This window comes from Triticum dicoccoides, chromosome 3B (genome assembly GCF_002162155.2).
Source record: "Triticum dicoccoides isolate Atlit2015 ecotype Zavitan chromosome 3B, WEW_v2.0, whole genome shotgun sequence".
In the NCBI taxonomy this organism is placed as follows: domain Eukaryota; kingdom Viridiplantae; phylum Streptophyta; class Magnoliopsida; order Poales; family Poaceae; genus Triticum; species Triticum dicoccoides.
The window spans coordinates 4936080-4955410 of NC_041385.1; the positions used below are offsets into that span (position 1 = coordinate 4936080).

The window sequence follows — 19331 nt, forward strand, 5'->3', positions numbered from 1 at the left end:
CCGTCTCACGTGATGATCGGACACGGACTAGTTGACTCGGATGATGTAATCACTTAGATGACTAGAGGGATGTCTATCTGAGTGGGAGTTCATAAGATGAACTTAATTATCCTGAACATAGTCAAAAGATCTTTGTAAATTATGTCGTAAGCTCGCGCTTTAGTTCCACTGTTTAGATATGTTCCTAGAGAAAATATAGTTGAAAGTTGACAGTAGCGATTATGCGGACAATAGAAAGTTTATGTCCTTAATGCACCGCTCAGTGTGCTGAACCCCAAACGTCGTTTGTGGATGTTGCGAACATCGGACATACACGTTTTGATAACTACATGATAGTTCAATTAAACGGTTTAGAGTAGAGGCACCAAAGACGTTTTCAAAACGTCACGGAACATATGAGATGTTTCGAAGGATGAAATTGGGATTTCAGGCTCGTGCCCACGTCAAGAGGTATAAGACCTCCGACGATTTTCTTAGCCGGCAAGCTAAGGGAGAAAAGCTCAATCGTTGAGCTTGTGCTCAAATTGTCTGAGTGCAACAATCACTTGAATCGAGTGGGAGTTGATCTTCCAGATGAGATAGTGATGTTTTTTCAGAGTCATTGCCACCAAGCTGCTAGAGCTTCGTGATGAACTATAACATATCAGGGATAGATATGATGATCCTTGAGGTATTCGCGATGTTTGACAGCGCGAAAGTAGAAATCAAGAAGGAGCATCAATTGTTGATGGTTGGTGAAACCACTAGTTTCAAGAAGGGCAAGGGAAAGAAGGGATACTTCATGAAACGGCAAATCAGTTGCTGCTCTAGTGAAAAAACCCAAGGTTGAAGACAAACCCGAGACTAAGTGCTTCTGTAATAAGGGGAACAACCACTGGAGCAGCATTACCCTAGATACTTGGTAGATGAGAAGGCTGGCAAGGTCGATAGAAGTATATTGGATATACATTATGTTAATGTGTACTTTACTAGTACTCCTAGTAGCACCAGGGTATTAAGATACCGGTTCGGTTGCTAAGTGTTAGTAACTCGAAATAAAAGAGCTACGGAATAAACGGAGACTAGCTAAAGGTGAGCTGACGATATGTGTTGGAAGTGTTTCCAAGTTTGATGTGATCAAACATCGCACGCTCCCTCTACCATCAAGATTAGTATTAAACCTGAATAATTGTCATTTGGTGTTTGGTTGAGCATAGACATGATTGGATTATGTCTATCGCAATACGGTTATTCATTTAAGGAGAATAATGGTTACTCTATTTATTTGAATAACACCTTCAATGGTCTTGCACCTAAAGGAATGGTTTATTGAATCTCGATCGTAGTGATACACATTTTCATGCCAAAAGATATAAGATAGTAATGATAGTACCACTTACTTGTGGCACTGCCATGTAAGTCATATTGGTATAAAATGCATGAAGAAGCTCCATGTTGATGGATCTTTGGACTCACTCGTTTTTGAAAAGTTTGAGACATGCGAACCATGTCTATTGGTGTATACGCATGAAGAAACTCCATGCAGATGGATCGTTTGGACTCACTTGATTTTGAATCACTTGAGATATGCAAATCATACCACATAGGCAAGATGACTGAAAAGCCTCGGTTTCAGTAAAATGGAACAAGATAGCAACTTGTTGGAAGCAACACATTTTGATGTGTGCAGTCCAATGAGTGCTGAGGCATGCAGTGAATATCGTTATGTTCTTACTTCATGGATGATTTGAGTAGATACTGAGTATATTTACTTGATGAAACACAAGTCTGAATTATTGAATGGTTCAAGTAATTTCAGAGTGAAGTTGAAGATCATCGTGACAAGAGGATAAAATATCTATGATATGATCATAGAGATGAGTATCTGAGTTACAAGCTTTGGCACACAATTAAGACATTGTGGAAATTGTTTCACAATTAATACCGCCTGGAACACCATAGTGTGATGGTGTGTCCGAACATCATAGTTGCACCCTATTGGATATGGTTCGTACCATAATGTCTCTTATCGAATTACCACTATCGTTCATGGGTTAGGCATTAGAGACAACCGCACTCACTTTAATAGGGCACCACGTATTTCCGTTGAGACGACACCGTTTGAACTATGGTTTGGAGAAACCTAAGCTGTCGTTCCTTAAAAGTTTGGGGCTGCGACACTTACGTGAAAAAGTTTCAGGTTGATAAGCTCGAACCCAAAGGGGATAAAATGCATCTTCATAGGACACCCCAAAACAGTTGGGTATACCTCCTAATTCAGATCGGAAAGCAATAGGGATTGTTTCTTGAATCGGGTCCTTTCTCGAGGAAAAGTTTGTCTCGAAAAGTTGAGTGGGAGGATGGTGGAGACTTGATATGGTTATTGAACCGTCACTACAACTAGTGTGTAGCAGGGCACAGGAAGTTGTTCCTATGGCACCTACACCAATTGAAGTGGAAGCTTATGATAGTGATCATGAAGCTTCAGATCAAGTCACTGCCGAACCTCGTAGGACGACAAGGACGCGTACTTCTTCGGAGTGGTACGGTGACCCTGTCTTGAAGGTCATGTTGCTAGACAACAATGAACCTACGAGCTATGGAGAAGCAATGGTGGGCCCAAATTCCGACAAATGGTTAGAAGCCATGATATCCGAGAAAGGATCCATGTATTAGAACAAAGCATGGACTTTGGTGGACTTGCACAATGATCGGCAAGCCATTGAGATAAATGGATCTTTAAGAAGAAGATGGACGTGGATGGTAATGTCACCATCTATGAAGCTCGACTTGTGGCGAAGAGTTTTTCACAAGTTCAAGGAGTTGACTACGATGAGATTTTCTCATCCGTAGCGATGCTTAAGTCCGTCGGAATCATGTTAGCATTAGCTGCATTTATGAAATCTGGCAGATGGATGTCAAAACGAGTTTCCTTACCATTTTTCGTAAGGAAAGGTTGTATGTGATACAATCAGAAAGGTTTTGTCAATTCTAAGGATGCTAAAGCTATGCTAGCTCCAGCGATCCTTCTAAGGACTAGAGTAAGCATCTCGGAGTTGGAATGTACGCTTTGATGAGATGATCAAAGATTTTGGGTTTATACAAAGTTTATGAGAAACGTGTATTAACAAAGAAGTGAGTGGGAGCACTATAGAATTTCTGATGGGTATATGTTGTTGACATATTGATGATCAGAAATGATGTAGAATTTCTGGAAAAGCATATAGGGTTATTTGAAAAGATGTTTTTCAATAGAAAACCTGGATTAAGCTACTTGAACATTGAGCATCAAGATCTATGAGGATAGATCAAAAATGCTTAATGGTACTTTCAAATGAGCATATACCTTGACATGATCTTGAAGGTGTTCAAGATGGATCAGTCATAGAAGGTGTTCTTGCCTGAGATGTAAGGTATGAAGTTAAGACTTAAAGCTCGACCACAGCAGAAAAGAGAGAAAGGATGAAGGTCGTCCCCTATGCTTGAGACATAGGCTCTATCGTATGCTATGTTGTGTACTGCACCAGAAGTGTGCCTTGCCATGAGTCAGTCAAGGGGTACAAGAATGATCCAGGAATGGATCATTGGACAGCGGTCAAAATTGTCGTTGGAGTAAATAAGGACATGTTTCTCGATTATGGAGGTGATAAAGAGTTCGGCGTAAAGGGTTACGTCGATGCAAGCTTTAACACCTATCCGAATGACTCTGAGTAGCAAACCGGATACGTATAGTGGAGCAACCATTTGGAATAGCTCCAAGTGGAGAGTGGTAGCAGCGTTTACAATATGACCTAGAGATTTGCAAAGTACATACGGATCTGAATGCTGCAGACCCGTTGACTAAAACCTCTCTCAAGCAAAACATGATCAAACCCCAGAACTCATTGAGTCTTAATCACATGATGATGTGAACTGGTTTAATGACACTAGTAAACTCTTTGGATGTTGGTCACATGGCGATGTGACTTGTGAGTGTTAATCACATGGCGATGTGAACTAGATTATTGACTCTAGTGCAAGTGGGAGACTGTTGGAAATATGCCCTAGAGGCAATAATAAATTAGTTATTATTATATTTCCTTGTTCATGATAATCGTTTATTATCCATGCTATAATTGTATTGATAGGAAACTCAGATACATGTGTGGATACATAGACAACACCATGTCCCTAGTAAGCCTCTGATTGACTAGCACGTTGATCAATAGATGGTTACGGTTTCCTGACCATGGACATTGGATGTCATTGATAACGGGATCACATCATTAGGAGAATGATGTGATGGACAAGACCCAATCCTAAGCCTAGCACAAAGATCGTAGTTCGTATGCTAAAGCTTTTCTAATGTCAAGTATCTTTTCCTTAGACCATGAGATTGTGCAACTCCCGGATACCGTAGGAATGCTTTGGGTGTACCAAACGTCACAACGTAACTGGGTGGCTATAAAGGTGCACTACAGGTATCTTCGAAAGTGTCTGTTGGGTTGGCACAAACGGAGAGGTATCTCTGGGCCCACTTGGTAGGACATCATCATAATGTGCACAATGTGACCAAGGGGTTGATCACGGGATGATGTGTTACAGAACGAGTAAAGAGACTTGCCGGTAACGAGATTGAACAAGGTATCGGTATACCGATGATCGAATCTCGGGCAAGTACAATACCGCTAGACAAAGGGAATTGTATACGGGATTGATTGAGTCCTTGACATCGTGGTTCATCCGATGAGATCATCGTGGAACATGTGGGAGCCAACATGGGTATCCAGATCCCGATGTTGGTTATTGGCCGGAGAGTTGTCTCGATCATGTCTGCATGGTTCCCGAACCCGTAGGGTCTACACACTTAAGGTTCGATGACGCTAGGGTTATAAAGGAAGTTTGTATGTGGTTACCGAATGTTGTTCGGAGTCCCGGATGAGATCCCGGACGTCACGAGGAGTTCCGGAATGGTCCGTAGGTAAAGATCTATATATGGAAAGTTGTTGTTCGGGTTCCGGAAAAAGTTCGGGTTTTTTTCGGTATTGTACCGGGAAGCTTCCAGAAGGTTCCGGAGGATTCCGGAGGGGTCCGGAGGTCCGGAAATTGTTCCACCACGTCCAATACAGTAGCATGGGCTGTAGGGGGGCGCCCTAGCCTTAATGGGCCAGGGGCACCAGCCCCCCCAAGGCCCATGCGCATGGGAGGGGAAAACCCTAAAGGGGGAGGCCTCCACTTGACTTGGGAGGCACTCCTCCCCCCTTGGCCGCCGCCCCCAACCCTAGATGGGATCTAGGGGGGCCGGCCCCCTCTTCCCCCCCTCCCCCACCTATAAATAGTGGAGGGGTGGGAGGGCAGCCGCACCACAAGTTTTGGCGCAGCCCTCCCCCTCTCCCAAGTACTTCTCCTCTCCCGCGGTGCTTGGCGAAGCCCTGCAGGATTGCCACGCTCCTCCACCACCACCACGCCGTTCTGCTGCTGCTGGACGGAGTCTTCCTCAACCTCTCCCTCTCTCCTTGCTGGATCAAGGCATGGAAGACGTCACCGGGCTGTACGTGTGTTGAACGTGGAGGTGCCGTCCATTCGGCACTAGGATCTCCGGTGATTTGGATCACGACGAGTACGACTCCTTCAACCCCATTCTCTTGAACGCTTCCGCTTAGCGATCTACAAGGGTATGTAGATGCACTCTCCTTCCCCTCGTTGCTGGTTTCTCCATAGATAGATCTTGGTGACACGTAGGAAAATTTTGAATTTCTGCTACGTTCTCCAACAAAAACAGGCAAAAGCATAATACCACACAATACATGGGCTAAGATTGGCTTGGCTGTTTGTTCTTGTGAAGTCGGAGTTGTGGTGGCGGGTACGGGTGGCGATGATCTAGGCTGCGAGCTGATCCACTCCATGGTGCCAGCCTCGCGCATTCCTCCTTAGCATCTTGCCATCAGAATCTGAGCTGCACTGTCGTCGACACGTGTGGCTGTTTTGTTGGCATCGTTTTTCGTGTGGCTCATTAGGCATCGTATTTCATGGGCTCATTATTGCGTTGACTTTGTCTACCGGGGTTTGGCATTAGTTGCAGTCGCTTGCTTGGTGAAAAGTGATGATGGTGACACCAATGTGCAATTGTGACCTGTTTAAGGATGATGTTTTCTTCCCGTCGGTCATTGTGATGTATTTGTTGTGTGACCAGACAGTTTTCTAGTAATTAACTGGGCAACTCACTTATATTTACTTCCTCTCTCTCAGTTCACAAGGCGTGCGCGTATTCCTAGATCATCAATTTGACCAATCTAATACAAGTCAAATATTACAAAAAATATACCAATACAAATTTCATGTGTTCTATTTTCAAACGGTATAATTTTGTGTTATATAGTTTATATTAGGTTGATAAAGTTGGCAATCTAAGTATACGCGCAGGACTTGTAAACTGGGACGGAGGGAGTAACTAATAAAAATGAAAAATATTTTGTTTTGTTTTGTTTAAAATAAGTTTACTCGGTAGTCCCTGAGTTCTCACAAAAAAGAAGGATATACTAGAAATTTCCCTGCATGTTGATGTAGTCGTCTTGTGGAATGTTTAGACAAGAAGTCCCATGTCTTCTTTTGGCGACGCGACGCCAGAACCGACAACCACCACCATAAGAAGTAGGAACGTAGGCTTCATCTGGAAAAGAGAAGCTCCTCCGAAGCGTCAAAGGGTGTGGTGCATGAGCGAGGCTTCGGTGTGGCACAAGAAGTTGAGAACAGGATCAGACCGGTCTGACGTAGTACATGATAAATCTGTAAACCGATGGTCACATGAGAACAACAACCTGTGATGTGCAGTTAAAACCAAAAGCCGGCAAGTGCTTGTATGGATGTATGTATGTGTAGTGTATGATGTAGAGTGGAGAGCAAGGAAGGAAGGAATGACCACACCACAAATGCTTGCAGCTTTCCAGTGGAGTGGAGGAGGTTGTTGTTGCTGCCCGCTTGGCTCTATTTCCTACTCCTAGCCTCCAAAATCAGGATGAAGCCAAAACAGTCGTCTGATTTGGTGCGCAGTCCCCATCCTGTCCTGATCTCTCCACCGCAGCGGAGTACCATCCATCTTGCAAAACGCCAGCTCCAAAACTCCTTACATACAGTAAGTAAGCAAGCCGCATGCATGCATGATTTCAGGCGAGCGTTGCTAGACAGACGATGCCTGCACGGCCGATGCATGAACGATTCATACGTGGCAGCACCAGCAGCGACCGATTCTCAATTAAAAAAAGCACCAGCAGCTACCGTGCGTGGAGGAGCCCTGTTGGGGAGGGAGAATCGTGCAAGCGTCGTGCACTAACCGTCGTGTGTAAAGCAATTTTGTTTCAGGCAGGCAGGTAGGAGTCAAGTGATCCATCCGTCCGTCGATGTATACTGACATCAACTGACTGAACATGGTACTACGACACGCTATAGTAGCTGCTTTCGTTTTCTCACTTCATCAACTCAAGATATAACGTACTACTCACGTTTGGTAGCCGGTAATTAACTAACTCACGTCTCCAGCACGCTTGAGCCACAAGTTCAGTTCAGTGAAGCAAACGCTCCTCCCGTTGACTCGCGCCAACTTTTCCTTCTCTTTCAACACTATGAATTCTTGACCTCGCTGAAAGAGATGCTGTGGTAACTTGCACCTTCCATTCCCATGGATGGATGTCACCGTCCTACTTGTCACCACTCACCACTAGCTAGCCCCCCAAAGGTCTCGTCTTTCACCTTTCGTACCGTTGCTCGCTCGCAGCGTGACGCGCGCGCCACCGACGCCCGCCCCGATCGCAACGCCTCAACCTCACCGCAGCTGAATTAGAAACGCAGATGAGCCCAAAATCAGCCGGTGACGGCCATGTCACCACCGTAATCCGGATCCGGTCGCCGTGGTTTCACCGTAGCCATGGATGGGACGTCACGTCTCTATCTCCCCCGCTACTTAACCAATCCGGCGTGCCGGGGTAGGGACACGCCCGCCTCCAGCCGCAGTCCACTAACTCATCGCTACAGCGGCGCGGCCTCGCCTCACCCGCCCCACCCACCTCAGCGGCGCCCACCGAAAAACAAGATTCCCAAGAAGAAGCGGCGACCGATCGGCTGAAGATGCCGTGTCCGCGGCCGGCGGTCCTGCTCTCCGCGGCCGCGTGGCTGTGGCTGTTCCTGTCGGCCGCCGGCGCGCTGGCGGACGGCGGCAACGGCACGGTGTGCCTGTGCACGGGCCCGCGGTGCGTGCCGCCCTGCCCCGTCCCTGGGACGACGCCGCCGACGACGTCGCCCACGCAGTTCCCCTTCTGCCCGCAGCGGCCGCCGGCGGTGGGGCCCTTCCCGTGGGAGCAGCAGCCGCCGGCGTCGCCGAGGTCGGGGTCGGGGTTCCCCCAGGACGCGGGCTTCCTCGCGGCAGCTGCGGCGAGCCCCACTAGGAATCCGGCGGCGTGGCTGGCGGTGGCCGCCGTGTGCTCTGCTTTGCTGCTGCTCCTGCAGCAGTGACCCTCTCTGGCTCGCCCCCTCCTGTAGATCAGTAGATTGAGTTCAGGCTGCAGGGTGGTCAGAAGATGCTGAACTTATAAAAATATGTAATCTAGGTCTTCAATTCAGTTCATATATGTAGGCCATGGACGAACAATCTGAAATTCGGGTTCATCCTTCCTTTTCATCCTGTTCTTGTGAGAATTAGCAACTTTTTCATTGCAACTGAAATGCTGGGGCTCTGCCAGATCTGATATAATACGCATAGAGTAGTACTGGCATTTGGGTCTGTGTATGTATGATTGGAGCTTTACGAGATGTTGAGATGATGCATGGTCTGGAACATGCATATATTCTTTCTTGAGAATATTATTATTAACTCTTGGCAGCACTGTTGGACACTAGTACTATCATCTTGTAGCACTGTCAGACATGTCAATGGCCAAACAGTCTTTCAGAGCACAAGCCCATGCTTGGTCAGTTCTTGGGGTCTTAACAAAAACAAAAGTAACTGAAGAATAAGAAATTCAATACTGAACCTACGGTTACTAGTACTAACTGCCTGTGAATCAGATCGCACTACTGCTTCAGTTTCAGAAGAAACATGAATGAATCAATGCAGCTAGAAATGAATAGGAGCACTACGAAACAGTACCCCATCAAAGCAAATTAGGTGCCCCATCAAGAAAGAAAGAAAGAAACCTTTCCGTTTGGCCGGCGTCATCACCGAAGCGTCAAGGCCTCAACCAAATCTCTCGCCATCACCAAGGAATTACCCGGCAGAAGATGAAGATGGTAACCGGACGGGTCTACCGCGTCATCACTGAAGCGTCAAGGCCTCAACCGATTCTCTCACCATCACCGAGGAGCAAACCGGCAGAAGATGAAGGTGATTACTACCGAGGAATAAATAAATATTCAGCGTCAGGCCTCGACCAATTGCTGCACAATAATCCTCTGTAAAAGGGAGCAGAAGCAATGTACTCGTTAAGAAACTGCCATTTGGTAGGGGGTTACTCATCACCCGTAGGGAGCGTACGTTTTCAGAGCGGAGGCGTCGCCCACTGACGCGTCAAGGCCTCGACCAAATCTCTCGCTGTCATCACCGACGGAAAAACAAGGGCGGAAGATGAAGACGACAACGTCCTCAACACCCACTAATTGCCGACATGACCTTTGATTAAGTTAACTCTGCACCATGAACTAGCTAGAGGCGCCACGTAGCAAGTACAGTAGTATCTCACAGTTCCCAGTCTCGATTCCAAGAAGAATAACAAATTCTGCTGATAGATGCACCAAGAAATGAAAAACATTCCGGTCACTGTCAGCGGTCGACTAGAAAATAAAAGGTGCAGAGAAAGATGTGTGCTCTTTCTTTCCAGTGGTGGTGGTGGTGGTGCTAGGGCTGTATGGTAGGATCGACTCGACTGAGATAATCATGCAGAGCATAAGAAGTTGGAGCCGTTTGAATCACGTCACCTTTTTTGCAAGGACACAAACATTGGTCCATCCACGATATGATTAGTCCAAAGTTGTACGTATAATGCAGCATGCTTAGCTTGGCCACCAGAAAAATATTCTGCCGCTTAGGTAGCTCCCTGCTAGAATACACCCACACACACTCAGCGGAAGAAGATGAAAAGAAAAGGAGACGAGGCGACGACGACGACCGGCCTCCACCGCACCACTCCACTCCACAAAGCCCAACCGCTAAAGCACCCAAGGAGAGGGAGGCCGACCATTATAACCCACACAAATTCCCCACCGAGATAGAAGCGAACCCCGAGCCGAGCACTGAAAAAAAAAAAGGAGAGGAGGAGAAGGAAGAAGAAGCTAGAGAGTCGCGCAGCTAGAGAGCACAGAAAGGCGCGAGCTTTTCTTGCTTTTGGTGCCATGGCGAGGTGGACGGCGCAGCGGAGCGGGCTGCTGCTCGTGGCGGCGCTCCTCGCGGTGGCCGTGGCGGCGGCGGACGACAGCGGCGAGAAGTGCACGGGCGGGTGCGGGAACCCGTGCGGCATCCCGTGCACCTACTCCAGCCCGCCGCCGCCGGAGCCGGCGCTGCCCCCGCCCGTCTACTACCCGCCGCCGGCGCCCGTCTACTCGCCGCCGCCGCCCGAGGCCGTCTACCCGCCGCCCACGCCCACGGCCGACTGCCCGCCGCCCCCCACCGAGGGGTACACGCCCGCGCCCTACACCCCGACGCCGTCCACGCCCTCCGGCGGGTACACCCCGGCGACCCCCTCCGGCGGGTACAACCCGACCCCGTCCGGCGGGGACGGGTACAACCCGACGCCGTCCGGGTGGTTCACGCCGCCCAACATGCCGTCCTACCTCACCCCGCCCGGCCCGCTCTACCCGCAGGACCCCGGGTTCCGGCCCAACGCCGCACCGGGCCTCTCCGCGGCGTGGCGCGCGGCCGCGATCGCTGCCGTGGCCGTCGCCGGCGCCCTGGCCTTGTGATCGCCACCGACCGACGCACCGATCGCGCCATGCCAAGGCACACGTGCGCGCGCGTCGCCGGAAGGCATGGGGCTAGCAGCTGCACCATTCGACCGGTCGATCCATGGAGCCGGACGTTGAGCCGCCGTGGTGAGCATGGTAACCTTGAAGCGCGCGCATGCATGGCGTACGTACGTTTTAATTGATGAATTCCGTTGATTCCGTGTTGATAATAAGTAAGGTTAGGGGAAGAAGCAGGTCGATCCATCTCCGTGTTAATAATTTTTTTGAGTTTTTCATTCGTGTTGTGCTCATGTTCATGTCGTACATCGGGTCGGCAGATGAACCGTTCTTGTCATGTACGTACGTTGGGTCTCGTTGTTTTTCACTTTGGTCAGTCAATCATAGGAAGGAAGGAAAAGGGTGAATGTTCATCGATCAGGCTATGTGATACTGATACATAATATATATGTCTCTGATTACTCACACTACTTGAATTCTACTCCATGTTCCATGTCTCATCTTCTTGGTATCTATGTTTCCATGATCACCAACTCATGCACCATGGTGCTGACTGATGAATTGTTGCTTTTGCTATCCCGATCAATGTGTGCAACCTAAGTAACCTCTGTGTTAGGTACATTAACTAACTAGCCGTCGTTAACACTTTGAGCTAGCATCCGCACATGCGTTGCACCGGCCGGTACATGCACACACACGCTATCCGATCTTTCTTCGGCTAAAGTGCGATAGCATATCCATCCACGAACAAGCTATGGTGGCCGACGAGGTCGATCGGTCGATGGAGAGCAAACTAGGCCATCAATGGCGAAAAAGCAATGTGCCGGGCGGTGCGAAAATGTGTGTGTGTGCGCGCGCGCCGTGCGTCGTGGCAAACGTGTCGACGTCCGAGACCAAGGGGTCGCGGTCGATGGATATGTGTGTGTATCGGTGGTTGCGGCGTCGCTGTCCGTCGACCGCCATGCCTTCAATTGCTCCAGGCGTGCAAACGTACGTGCGTAGGCTGGTGGATGATCACGCACCATCATCATGTACGCACCCAAGGCAAATCATTGATGCGTGCGCAGGTATGTACAGTGTACGAGTATAACATTGGAACTTCGGAGTGACGGAAGCTTGCATAACTTTCATCCATCTGCCACGCTGGATTGGTGAGCTGCACATAGTAGGGATTTTGTTCTTTTTCCTAGTGACACCTAGACACGCATGCACACGTGGCAGGGCCTGAGAATAATAAAAGGTAAAACGGACAGGAGTGATGATAGATAAATAAGGCTGTCCGAACGGCGGAAAGTCGTGCCATGCATCCCCCATGGCACTTTCTACACAAAGAAGCATAGTCTTTTGGACTGTGCAACGTCCAATTTCTTCTGCATATATAATTGCGTAGTTGTGTACGTACTCTCTTTGACTAATCGAGCAGAGGAGGGCGTAGAGCCGGTCAAGCTAGCTAGCTCTCGACCGTGTCATGCTCCGCTTGCTCTGCCGCGAGCTGCTCTCCCTTTTTGTTGTTCCAATAAACATAGTGCTTTCTGTAATGTGGCTAGTGGCCATGGATATGGATTTGTTCTGCGTACTAGTACCACTTTTCGCGCTTTTCGGGCGTGGGGAATACCGGGAGCAAATAATACTCCTGCATATCATAGTTGTGGTTGAGCGCTTTTCTATGCCCCGTTTCTTTCTGCTTACAAGATAATAACTAGTAGAATGAGAAGAGAAGAAAAGGAAAGAATGTCACGCCTCACCCTCTCCCACGGCAGGCCCACATTTCAAGGAGTGCTCAATAATGCCACTCTATCATCTACTCCCTCTGTTCATAAATATTTGTCTTTTTAGAGATTTCAAATGGCCTATCACATACGGATGTATATATACATATTTTAGAGTGTAGATTCGCTCATTTTGCTCCGTCTGTAGTCTCTTGTTGGAATCTCTAAAAAGACTTACATTTGGGAACAGAGGAAGTATCAACATATATCACACATTACTATGTGCACCGGGGAGGCTATGATGTTTCGGCCCCCGGATTGAATCAAACCCCGGTTCTCAATCCCGCGTCTTGCCATCCGCCGTTCCTGCACGTCTTAACGACGATGGCGGCGACGAGGGCCTCCTATGCATGTGTCGCGCTAGTGCCTTTAGTGCTAGTTCTCTTCCACCTGGAAGGGGCACACGCGGCGCTACTGGAAGCCACAGATGGCCAAGGCTGGTGCAGGCGTATTGGATGCACATGTGTGTCCTTGTCTTTTCGACTCCAAATCGAAGAATTGGGTGAGCAGCGTGGCGACCATTTATGCCGTGGTTAAAGATGATGACCTACTCAGGTCTGGCTGCGGATTCTTGTGTTGCAGGGGTCTTCTAGCAAGGTTTAGAGATGATCACACTGAGCTCCGGAGATGTTCTTATTTTACTGGTAGGTTTAGCGTGCTCTTTTTTATTTTGGTTCTTTGTTTTTTTAGCGACACATAGGCATGCATGCACACGTGGCAGGGCCTAATAATAAAAGGTGAAACGGACAGGAGTGGTGATAAATAATAATTTTGTTCCAGCGGAGCAAAGTCAAGCTACGTACCGGCCGTGTCATGCATCTCCATGGCACTTTGTACACAAAGAAGGAGCATAGTCTTTTGGACCGTGGAACGACTAATTTATTCTGCGTATAATTGGTTAGCGCCTTTGGCGTGGTTGTGTACTTGCTCTCTTTCACTAATCATCAAGCGGAGTACGTACAGCCCTCGTGTCATGCCCTGGTTGCTCTGCCGCGCTAGCTGCTCTCCCTTTTTGTTGTTCCAAAAAACATAATGCTTTCTGTAACGTGGTTAGTGGCCATGGATGGATTTGTATCACTTTTGGCGCGTGTACGTGTCTTTTTGGCCTCGAGAATATGTACCGGGAGCAAACAATTCTACATATGTGTGGTTGGACGCTTTTCAAACTGATCTTTCTGCCAACAAGATAATAACTACTCCCTCCGTTCCATAATATAAATTCATCGTTTTTGACGGGTAGTACTTAGAAGAGGAAAGGAAAGAATGTCATGCCTCACCCTCTCCCACAGCAGGCCCACACTTCAAGGAGTGCTCAATAATGCATGCCACTCTATCATCTATCAAGATATACACTCCCCCCTTCACCTAAAAAAAGATATATACCCCATCCAACCCAAAATAAGTGTCACAACTTTGTACAAACTTTTAGAGTATCACACATTAGTATGTGCACCGGGAAGGTTATGGTGTTATGGCCCGCGAATCGAATCGATCCCTGGTTCTCGATCTTGCGGATTGGCATCATCCTTCGTGTCTTAACGGGGATGGTGATGATGGTGGTGTCAATCAAGTTCATCATGTCGTCAGCGGGTCTCTCGTTTCGTTCTTTGCTCCAGGTCCCGGAGTTCTCCCTCAGCCGAGAGTATGTTCAACGAGCTCATGTTCTCGCATGTTTGGCCGGGCGGCTCGTGGGGCCAAAACCCTAGGTATAGAACCTCTTTTGTTGAATGCTTGCGCGTTAGAAAACTTTAGGTATTCGGGACTCTCGCTCTTTTGTCCATTGGATTATTATGTTTTGGATTTTTATAGTCGTGATTTGTTCTAGCCGAAATGCAATCACGGCCCGGGAGCAGGCAGAGTAGGTGTCAACTCAAAGAATGTTGCAACCTTTTGCTCACTTTCTTTCTCTGCAAAAGAGTAAAAAGTGCTCAGTTTGAGATGCTGCTGGTGTGCATTTTTGTTGCGCGTGCCACCTTTAGGATAGGACGGGTACTCCTACTACATTCTGTGGCGCCGCCAACAGATTGGCATGCATGCAAAGGTGGGCATCGCTTCATTTCCTGCCACCAAACGTGTAGAGGAGGTAGGAGGAGAGCGGCAGGCACCAAACAACACAATCAAGTGATCCACACCCCAGCATATATATATATATATATATATATATATATATATATATATATATATATATATATATATATATATATATATATATATATATATATATATATATATAGGTGCGTGCATGCACCGGTCCAGCTAGATTGGCCATGTACGTACAGCATAGTACTCCCAATCAGTAGAGAGGTCGCTGCTCTCGCCATGCACTCTCAATCAGCTTTCAGTTCTTGCGTGCGTGTGAGTGGACGATGGAACGATCCGACGCTCTGCTCTGCAGTCTGCTCTGCTCTTTCAGCAGGTGGAGAGAGACGACGATCGAAACAATCGCAAGAAGCAGAGCGTAATCGGATGTTTTTTGTGCCCAAGAGAGAGGCCGGAGAACCGGTGAAGGTGGCCCGAATTGAAACGAGACTAATGGGCTTGTTCATTTCGTCAAGTGTGGTTCAGCACCGACCGGGTAAAACCACGCATGTGTGGTTCAGAGGCAGAGATGAGGAGCTTCTCATCCTCATCTCCTTATCTCTCCCCTGACGACCCAGCTGCGGCAGCCCTACAAGGCTACAAGTAAGCAGTCTGAGGAGAAGCTTCTTATCCTCATCTCCTTTATCTCTGACAACCGGCCCGCACGTGCTGTGCTACTACGGTAGCTTGATCCTACGAGGACCAAGCTACAGCGGCCTTCCCTGCAAGAAAGAGCAGGCAAAGTTGACGAGCGTGATTAGCGGCGGGACGAAACGAAATGCCTTTTCAGCCAATGGTGTAGTATGTTTTTCTTACAGAAATGGATCATGCAGAAATGGCAACTCACCCGTCCCGGAGATGACGACGTCTCCGCCACGTCTCCCCTGCGTGTTCGTGCCAGATTTTGGTGTGGCGGTGCCGGTTCCTCACCTGGGCTACGTCCGCCGGCGTGGACGTCGGGCGGAGCTCCTCGACGACGAGGGGGTGGTGGTGGACTCATGCAGCTGGGAGCGCGAGGCGGAGTGGCGGGTGGGCCAGGAGGTGGGGTTCCCGTGCCACGTCGCGGAAATTGCGGCGGCTGACCGGTGGGGCGAGGTGGGGGTGCGGTTCGAGGTGAGTAATGGCGAGAGTGGGGCTGTGAGAGGGGTTATTAGCCCAACGCCTCGGCTCTCTTCTCCCCCACACCTCCCAAATCTCGCCCGTGAAATTCACCGCTCGCCGCAGCCGCGACAGTTAGGGTTCGATGACGACGAGGGAGCAGCAGATGTGGGCGCTCTCCGACGGCGACGAGGTCCTGATGGGGCGGCTGAAGGAAATCGACCGCTGGTTTCTGACGGCGAAGTCGCTCAACGACGCATCGGAGTTGGTGCGGGACAAGCTGCGCGGCGAGGAGATCCTCATATGCTTCCCCAACTACGATCGCCAGCCGGCGATGGGGGTGATCCTGTGGGCGATGCTCGAGGCGGAATCGCTGGTCCCCGAGCAGAGGGAGAAGTGGAAGCTGTTTCGCTCCCTTCGCTACCGTCTGATCTAGCCGAGAGCGCCGCCTCCGGCGCAGCAGGAACAGCCCCGGGAGGTGGTGATGGGGATCCCTGCCCCAGGATCCAGATGGCTGCCGATCCAAATCGAGGAAGACGCGGAGCTCGTGGAGACGGAGGAGGAAGCGGCGGCGCCGCCGCGACGTGCCAGGGGGTCTTCGACCCCAACCTCACTCCCTCGCCGGTCCCCGCGGTTCCCGAGGCGCTCGCCTCGCATCCTCGCTCTCTCCCGCCGCCGGTAGGGTGCTCGCCGGCGGGCAACCGTTTCTGGTTGCTGTCCGGCGAGGACGCTGAGGAGGAGGGGGAGGGGGAGGCCTTCTTTTCCGATTCAGGTACGCCTGCTTATACTTATTCAAAATACTTGGCATCTACTACTTTAATTAAAGTAGATGATGCTGATCATGGTGGAGTAATTGGGGGAGTTGGGCATGGCAGTAGAAACAAATTTAGGAATAAGCCAAAATCTCAAGGTAATAATAGTAGGGTGATGATCTCTAATGTGATTCCTAATTCAGAACATAGAGGTTTTGGTGACAATATGACTCAGGTGGCTGGTGTAGAGGCGGGGATAGTGCAAAAACACATGGAGAAAGAGAGGGTTCATCCCATAATCCCTTTTTTTGGGGAAGAGGATGTGGATTTGGGGGAAATTGAGATGCAAAATACTCCAATTGCAAATTATTTTGATGCAAATAGGGTGATGGTTGAGGAATCTGATCTGGAAAGTAATTTGAGACCCCTGATGATTTTTGGGGGCTCAATTGGGAGGGATTTGACTATGGATGTGGAGGTGGGCCTACGGTGGTGGAGGCCTGGCGAATTGGAGCCCAGCCCAACCCAACGAAGGGATGAAGCTGTGGGGGGGGGTATAAAGAGGGGGTGGAGAAGACTGGGAAGAAACCCCACTCTCTAGGGTTCCCTCCTATCCCCCCCTCGCCGCCACAAAAAGAAGCTATGTCAGGGAACTATGGTAGAGGGTTTGGAGCTCAGAGATTCAACAGAGGGGGTGGAAATGGACATATGGAGGGGAGATTTAACAATTCTGAGAGAGGGAGAGGATGGAATGAAGGGAGACATGCCTTTCCAGGGAGATCTGGGGGCTTTGGAAGGGGAGGCTATCGTTTTGGTCCTGTGGATGGAATGGATAGAGATACAGAGGAGGAGGAACCCAGATCTGAGAGGAGTGGAGAGAATCTGATGTGGCAAGCTAAAACTGGGAAGAAGGATGAAGGGGGAGATCTCACAAGGATGTCTAGTGGTGATTCGGATGTTTCTTTACTGGAAAAGGAGAAGAGGAATAACCAGAATTCCCAGTCAGATCAACAACAGCAGCAGATGCTTTTGACTTCGCTGCTCTCTCAGCTGGTGCAGGGGATGCAGAACAGTGAGAAGAGCCTGATGGTTGGGACAGGTGGGAACCAAATTGGTAACCTGGTTGGGAAAGAGAGTCAGAGGAAGGAGGATGGAGATCCTGATGGACAGCAAAAAGCTGATAAGGTTACTGGTCAGGGAGCTGGGTTAGATGCGAAAAAACAGGGGGGAAGAGGCAATTGGCAGCAAGGTGTTGAGGAGAGCAAGAAGAACTTTGACAGATTTAGCAAGCAGGTGTGTGGGAAATGTAAAGATCCCAGACACACCACCAAAGATTGCAGGGTGGGGCACTGTTTGATTTGTGGCAGAGAGAACCATATTACTGGGGAGTGCAATTTGCTGAAACAAATTAAACCAGTCCCTAAATATGTTGGATATGCAGCTAAAGGATTGGGGGTTCTTCTGGTGCAGAGTTATAAGGATGTTCTGGTGGCAGAACATACCAATCCTTTGGGTGTAGTGATCATAAGAGAAGGGAGGATCAATGAGACTGAACTAGTGAAGGCCTTGGGAGAGATGTTTGACTGGGGATGGCAATGGAGAGTGAGGGAATTTGGAAAAAATGGGTATATGATGAGATTCCCCAACAAGGCAAAGCTGGTGGAGTTGGCCAAGTTTAATGATTTTAATCCGCTGGGAACAGGGGTAGTGATCAAAGTTTAGCCCTGGTCCCTTGACCATCAGGCTGTTGGCAAAATGCATACTGTTTGGGTCAGACTGGCCAAAGTGCCAGATTGCTTTAGGCATTTCCTAGGGATTTGTGAGGTGGCTGCTGCAGTGGGGCCTGTCCTGGAGATTGATATGGACACTATTAATGAGGAGAAGGTTAGAGCAAAATGTGGAATCAGGGATGTGGAGAAAATCCCTACTCAATTAGAAATTACTTCACCTGATCTCCTCATGTTCAGAGTTGAGGTGGAGCCTGAGAAAGTGGTGGAAATTGGTTGGTACAGGGAAGAGAAGAGGAAAAATGACAGCAACAATATCTCAGAAGTGGGAGAGGAAGAGATTGACAACAGTAAAAGAACCAGATTAGAGGATAATGAACACAGAGGGGTTTCTTTGGGATGCTTATCCCTGAAACAGAGTGAGGAGGTTGACAGTAAGATTGAAAAAATGAAAGCCCAATTGGAGGAAAACATGATGCAATGGCAAAATAAGATGACTTTGGAAAAAGGAAGATGGCAAAAAAAAGTGAATTCATGCTCAGTAAAATAAAAGCTTTGGAGGAAGACAAGATCAGAAGCAATGCTTTGTGGGCAAAGAATGACAACAGGATCAGAGAGTTGGAGAAGATTCAGATAGAGTTGCAGGAGACTAGTAAAAAACAACTAGAAGAAATACAGAAGCTGGCACAAGATGCTGCTAATAGAGAGGAATATGAAAGGGAATTAGCTAATATAGACCTTGAAGATTATGAGAAAGAGGCTCAATAGAAAGAAGATGACACAGACTCTGGGAAATATAATGAGCCCACTAATTATAATGCTAGCCAAGAATCTGTTGGAACTTTGGGGGAGAAGATGGCTGAAATACATGGAATTGAGGTTCTAGACAAAGAAGGGGAGGAAAAAGAGGTGGAGATCAAGAGAAGTCTTAGGAACAAAGGGAAGGAAGATAAGAAAATTGAAGATATGGCTAAGAGCAGAGCTGAGGAAAGAGACAACTATGG

The 19331-nt window shown here is 48.6% G+C and overlaps 2 protein-coding genes across 2 annotated transcripts; both read left to right on the forward strand.

Moving 5' to 3' along the window:
- Positions 1–7923: 7923 nt before the first annotated feature.
- Positions 7924–8821, forward strand: LOC119274269 (myc-associated zinc finger protein-like). The gene has a single exon (XM_037554940.1). It carries the CDS (start codon positions 8080–8082, stop codon positions 8461–8463), a length of 384 nt encoding a protein of 127 aa, XP_037410837.1. The 5' UTR covers positions 7924–8079; the 3' UTR covers positions 8464–8821.
- Positions 8822–10099: 1278 nt separating this feature from the next.
- On the forward strand, positions 10100–11383 carry LOC119274271 (leucine-rich repeat extensin-like protein 3). The gene has a single exon (XM_037554941.1). It carries the CDS (start codon positions 10336–10338, stop codon positions 10900–10902), a length of 567 nt encoding a protein of 188 aa, XP_037410838.1. The 5' UTR covers positions 10100–10335; the 3' UTR covers positions 10903–11383.
- Positions 11384–19331: the final 7948 nt, after the last annotated feature.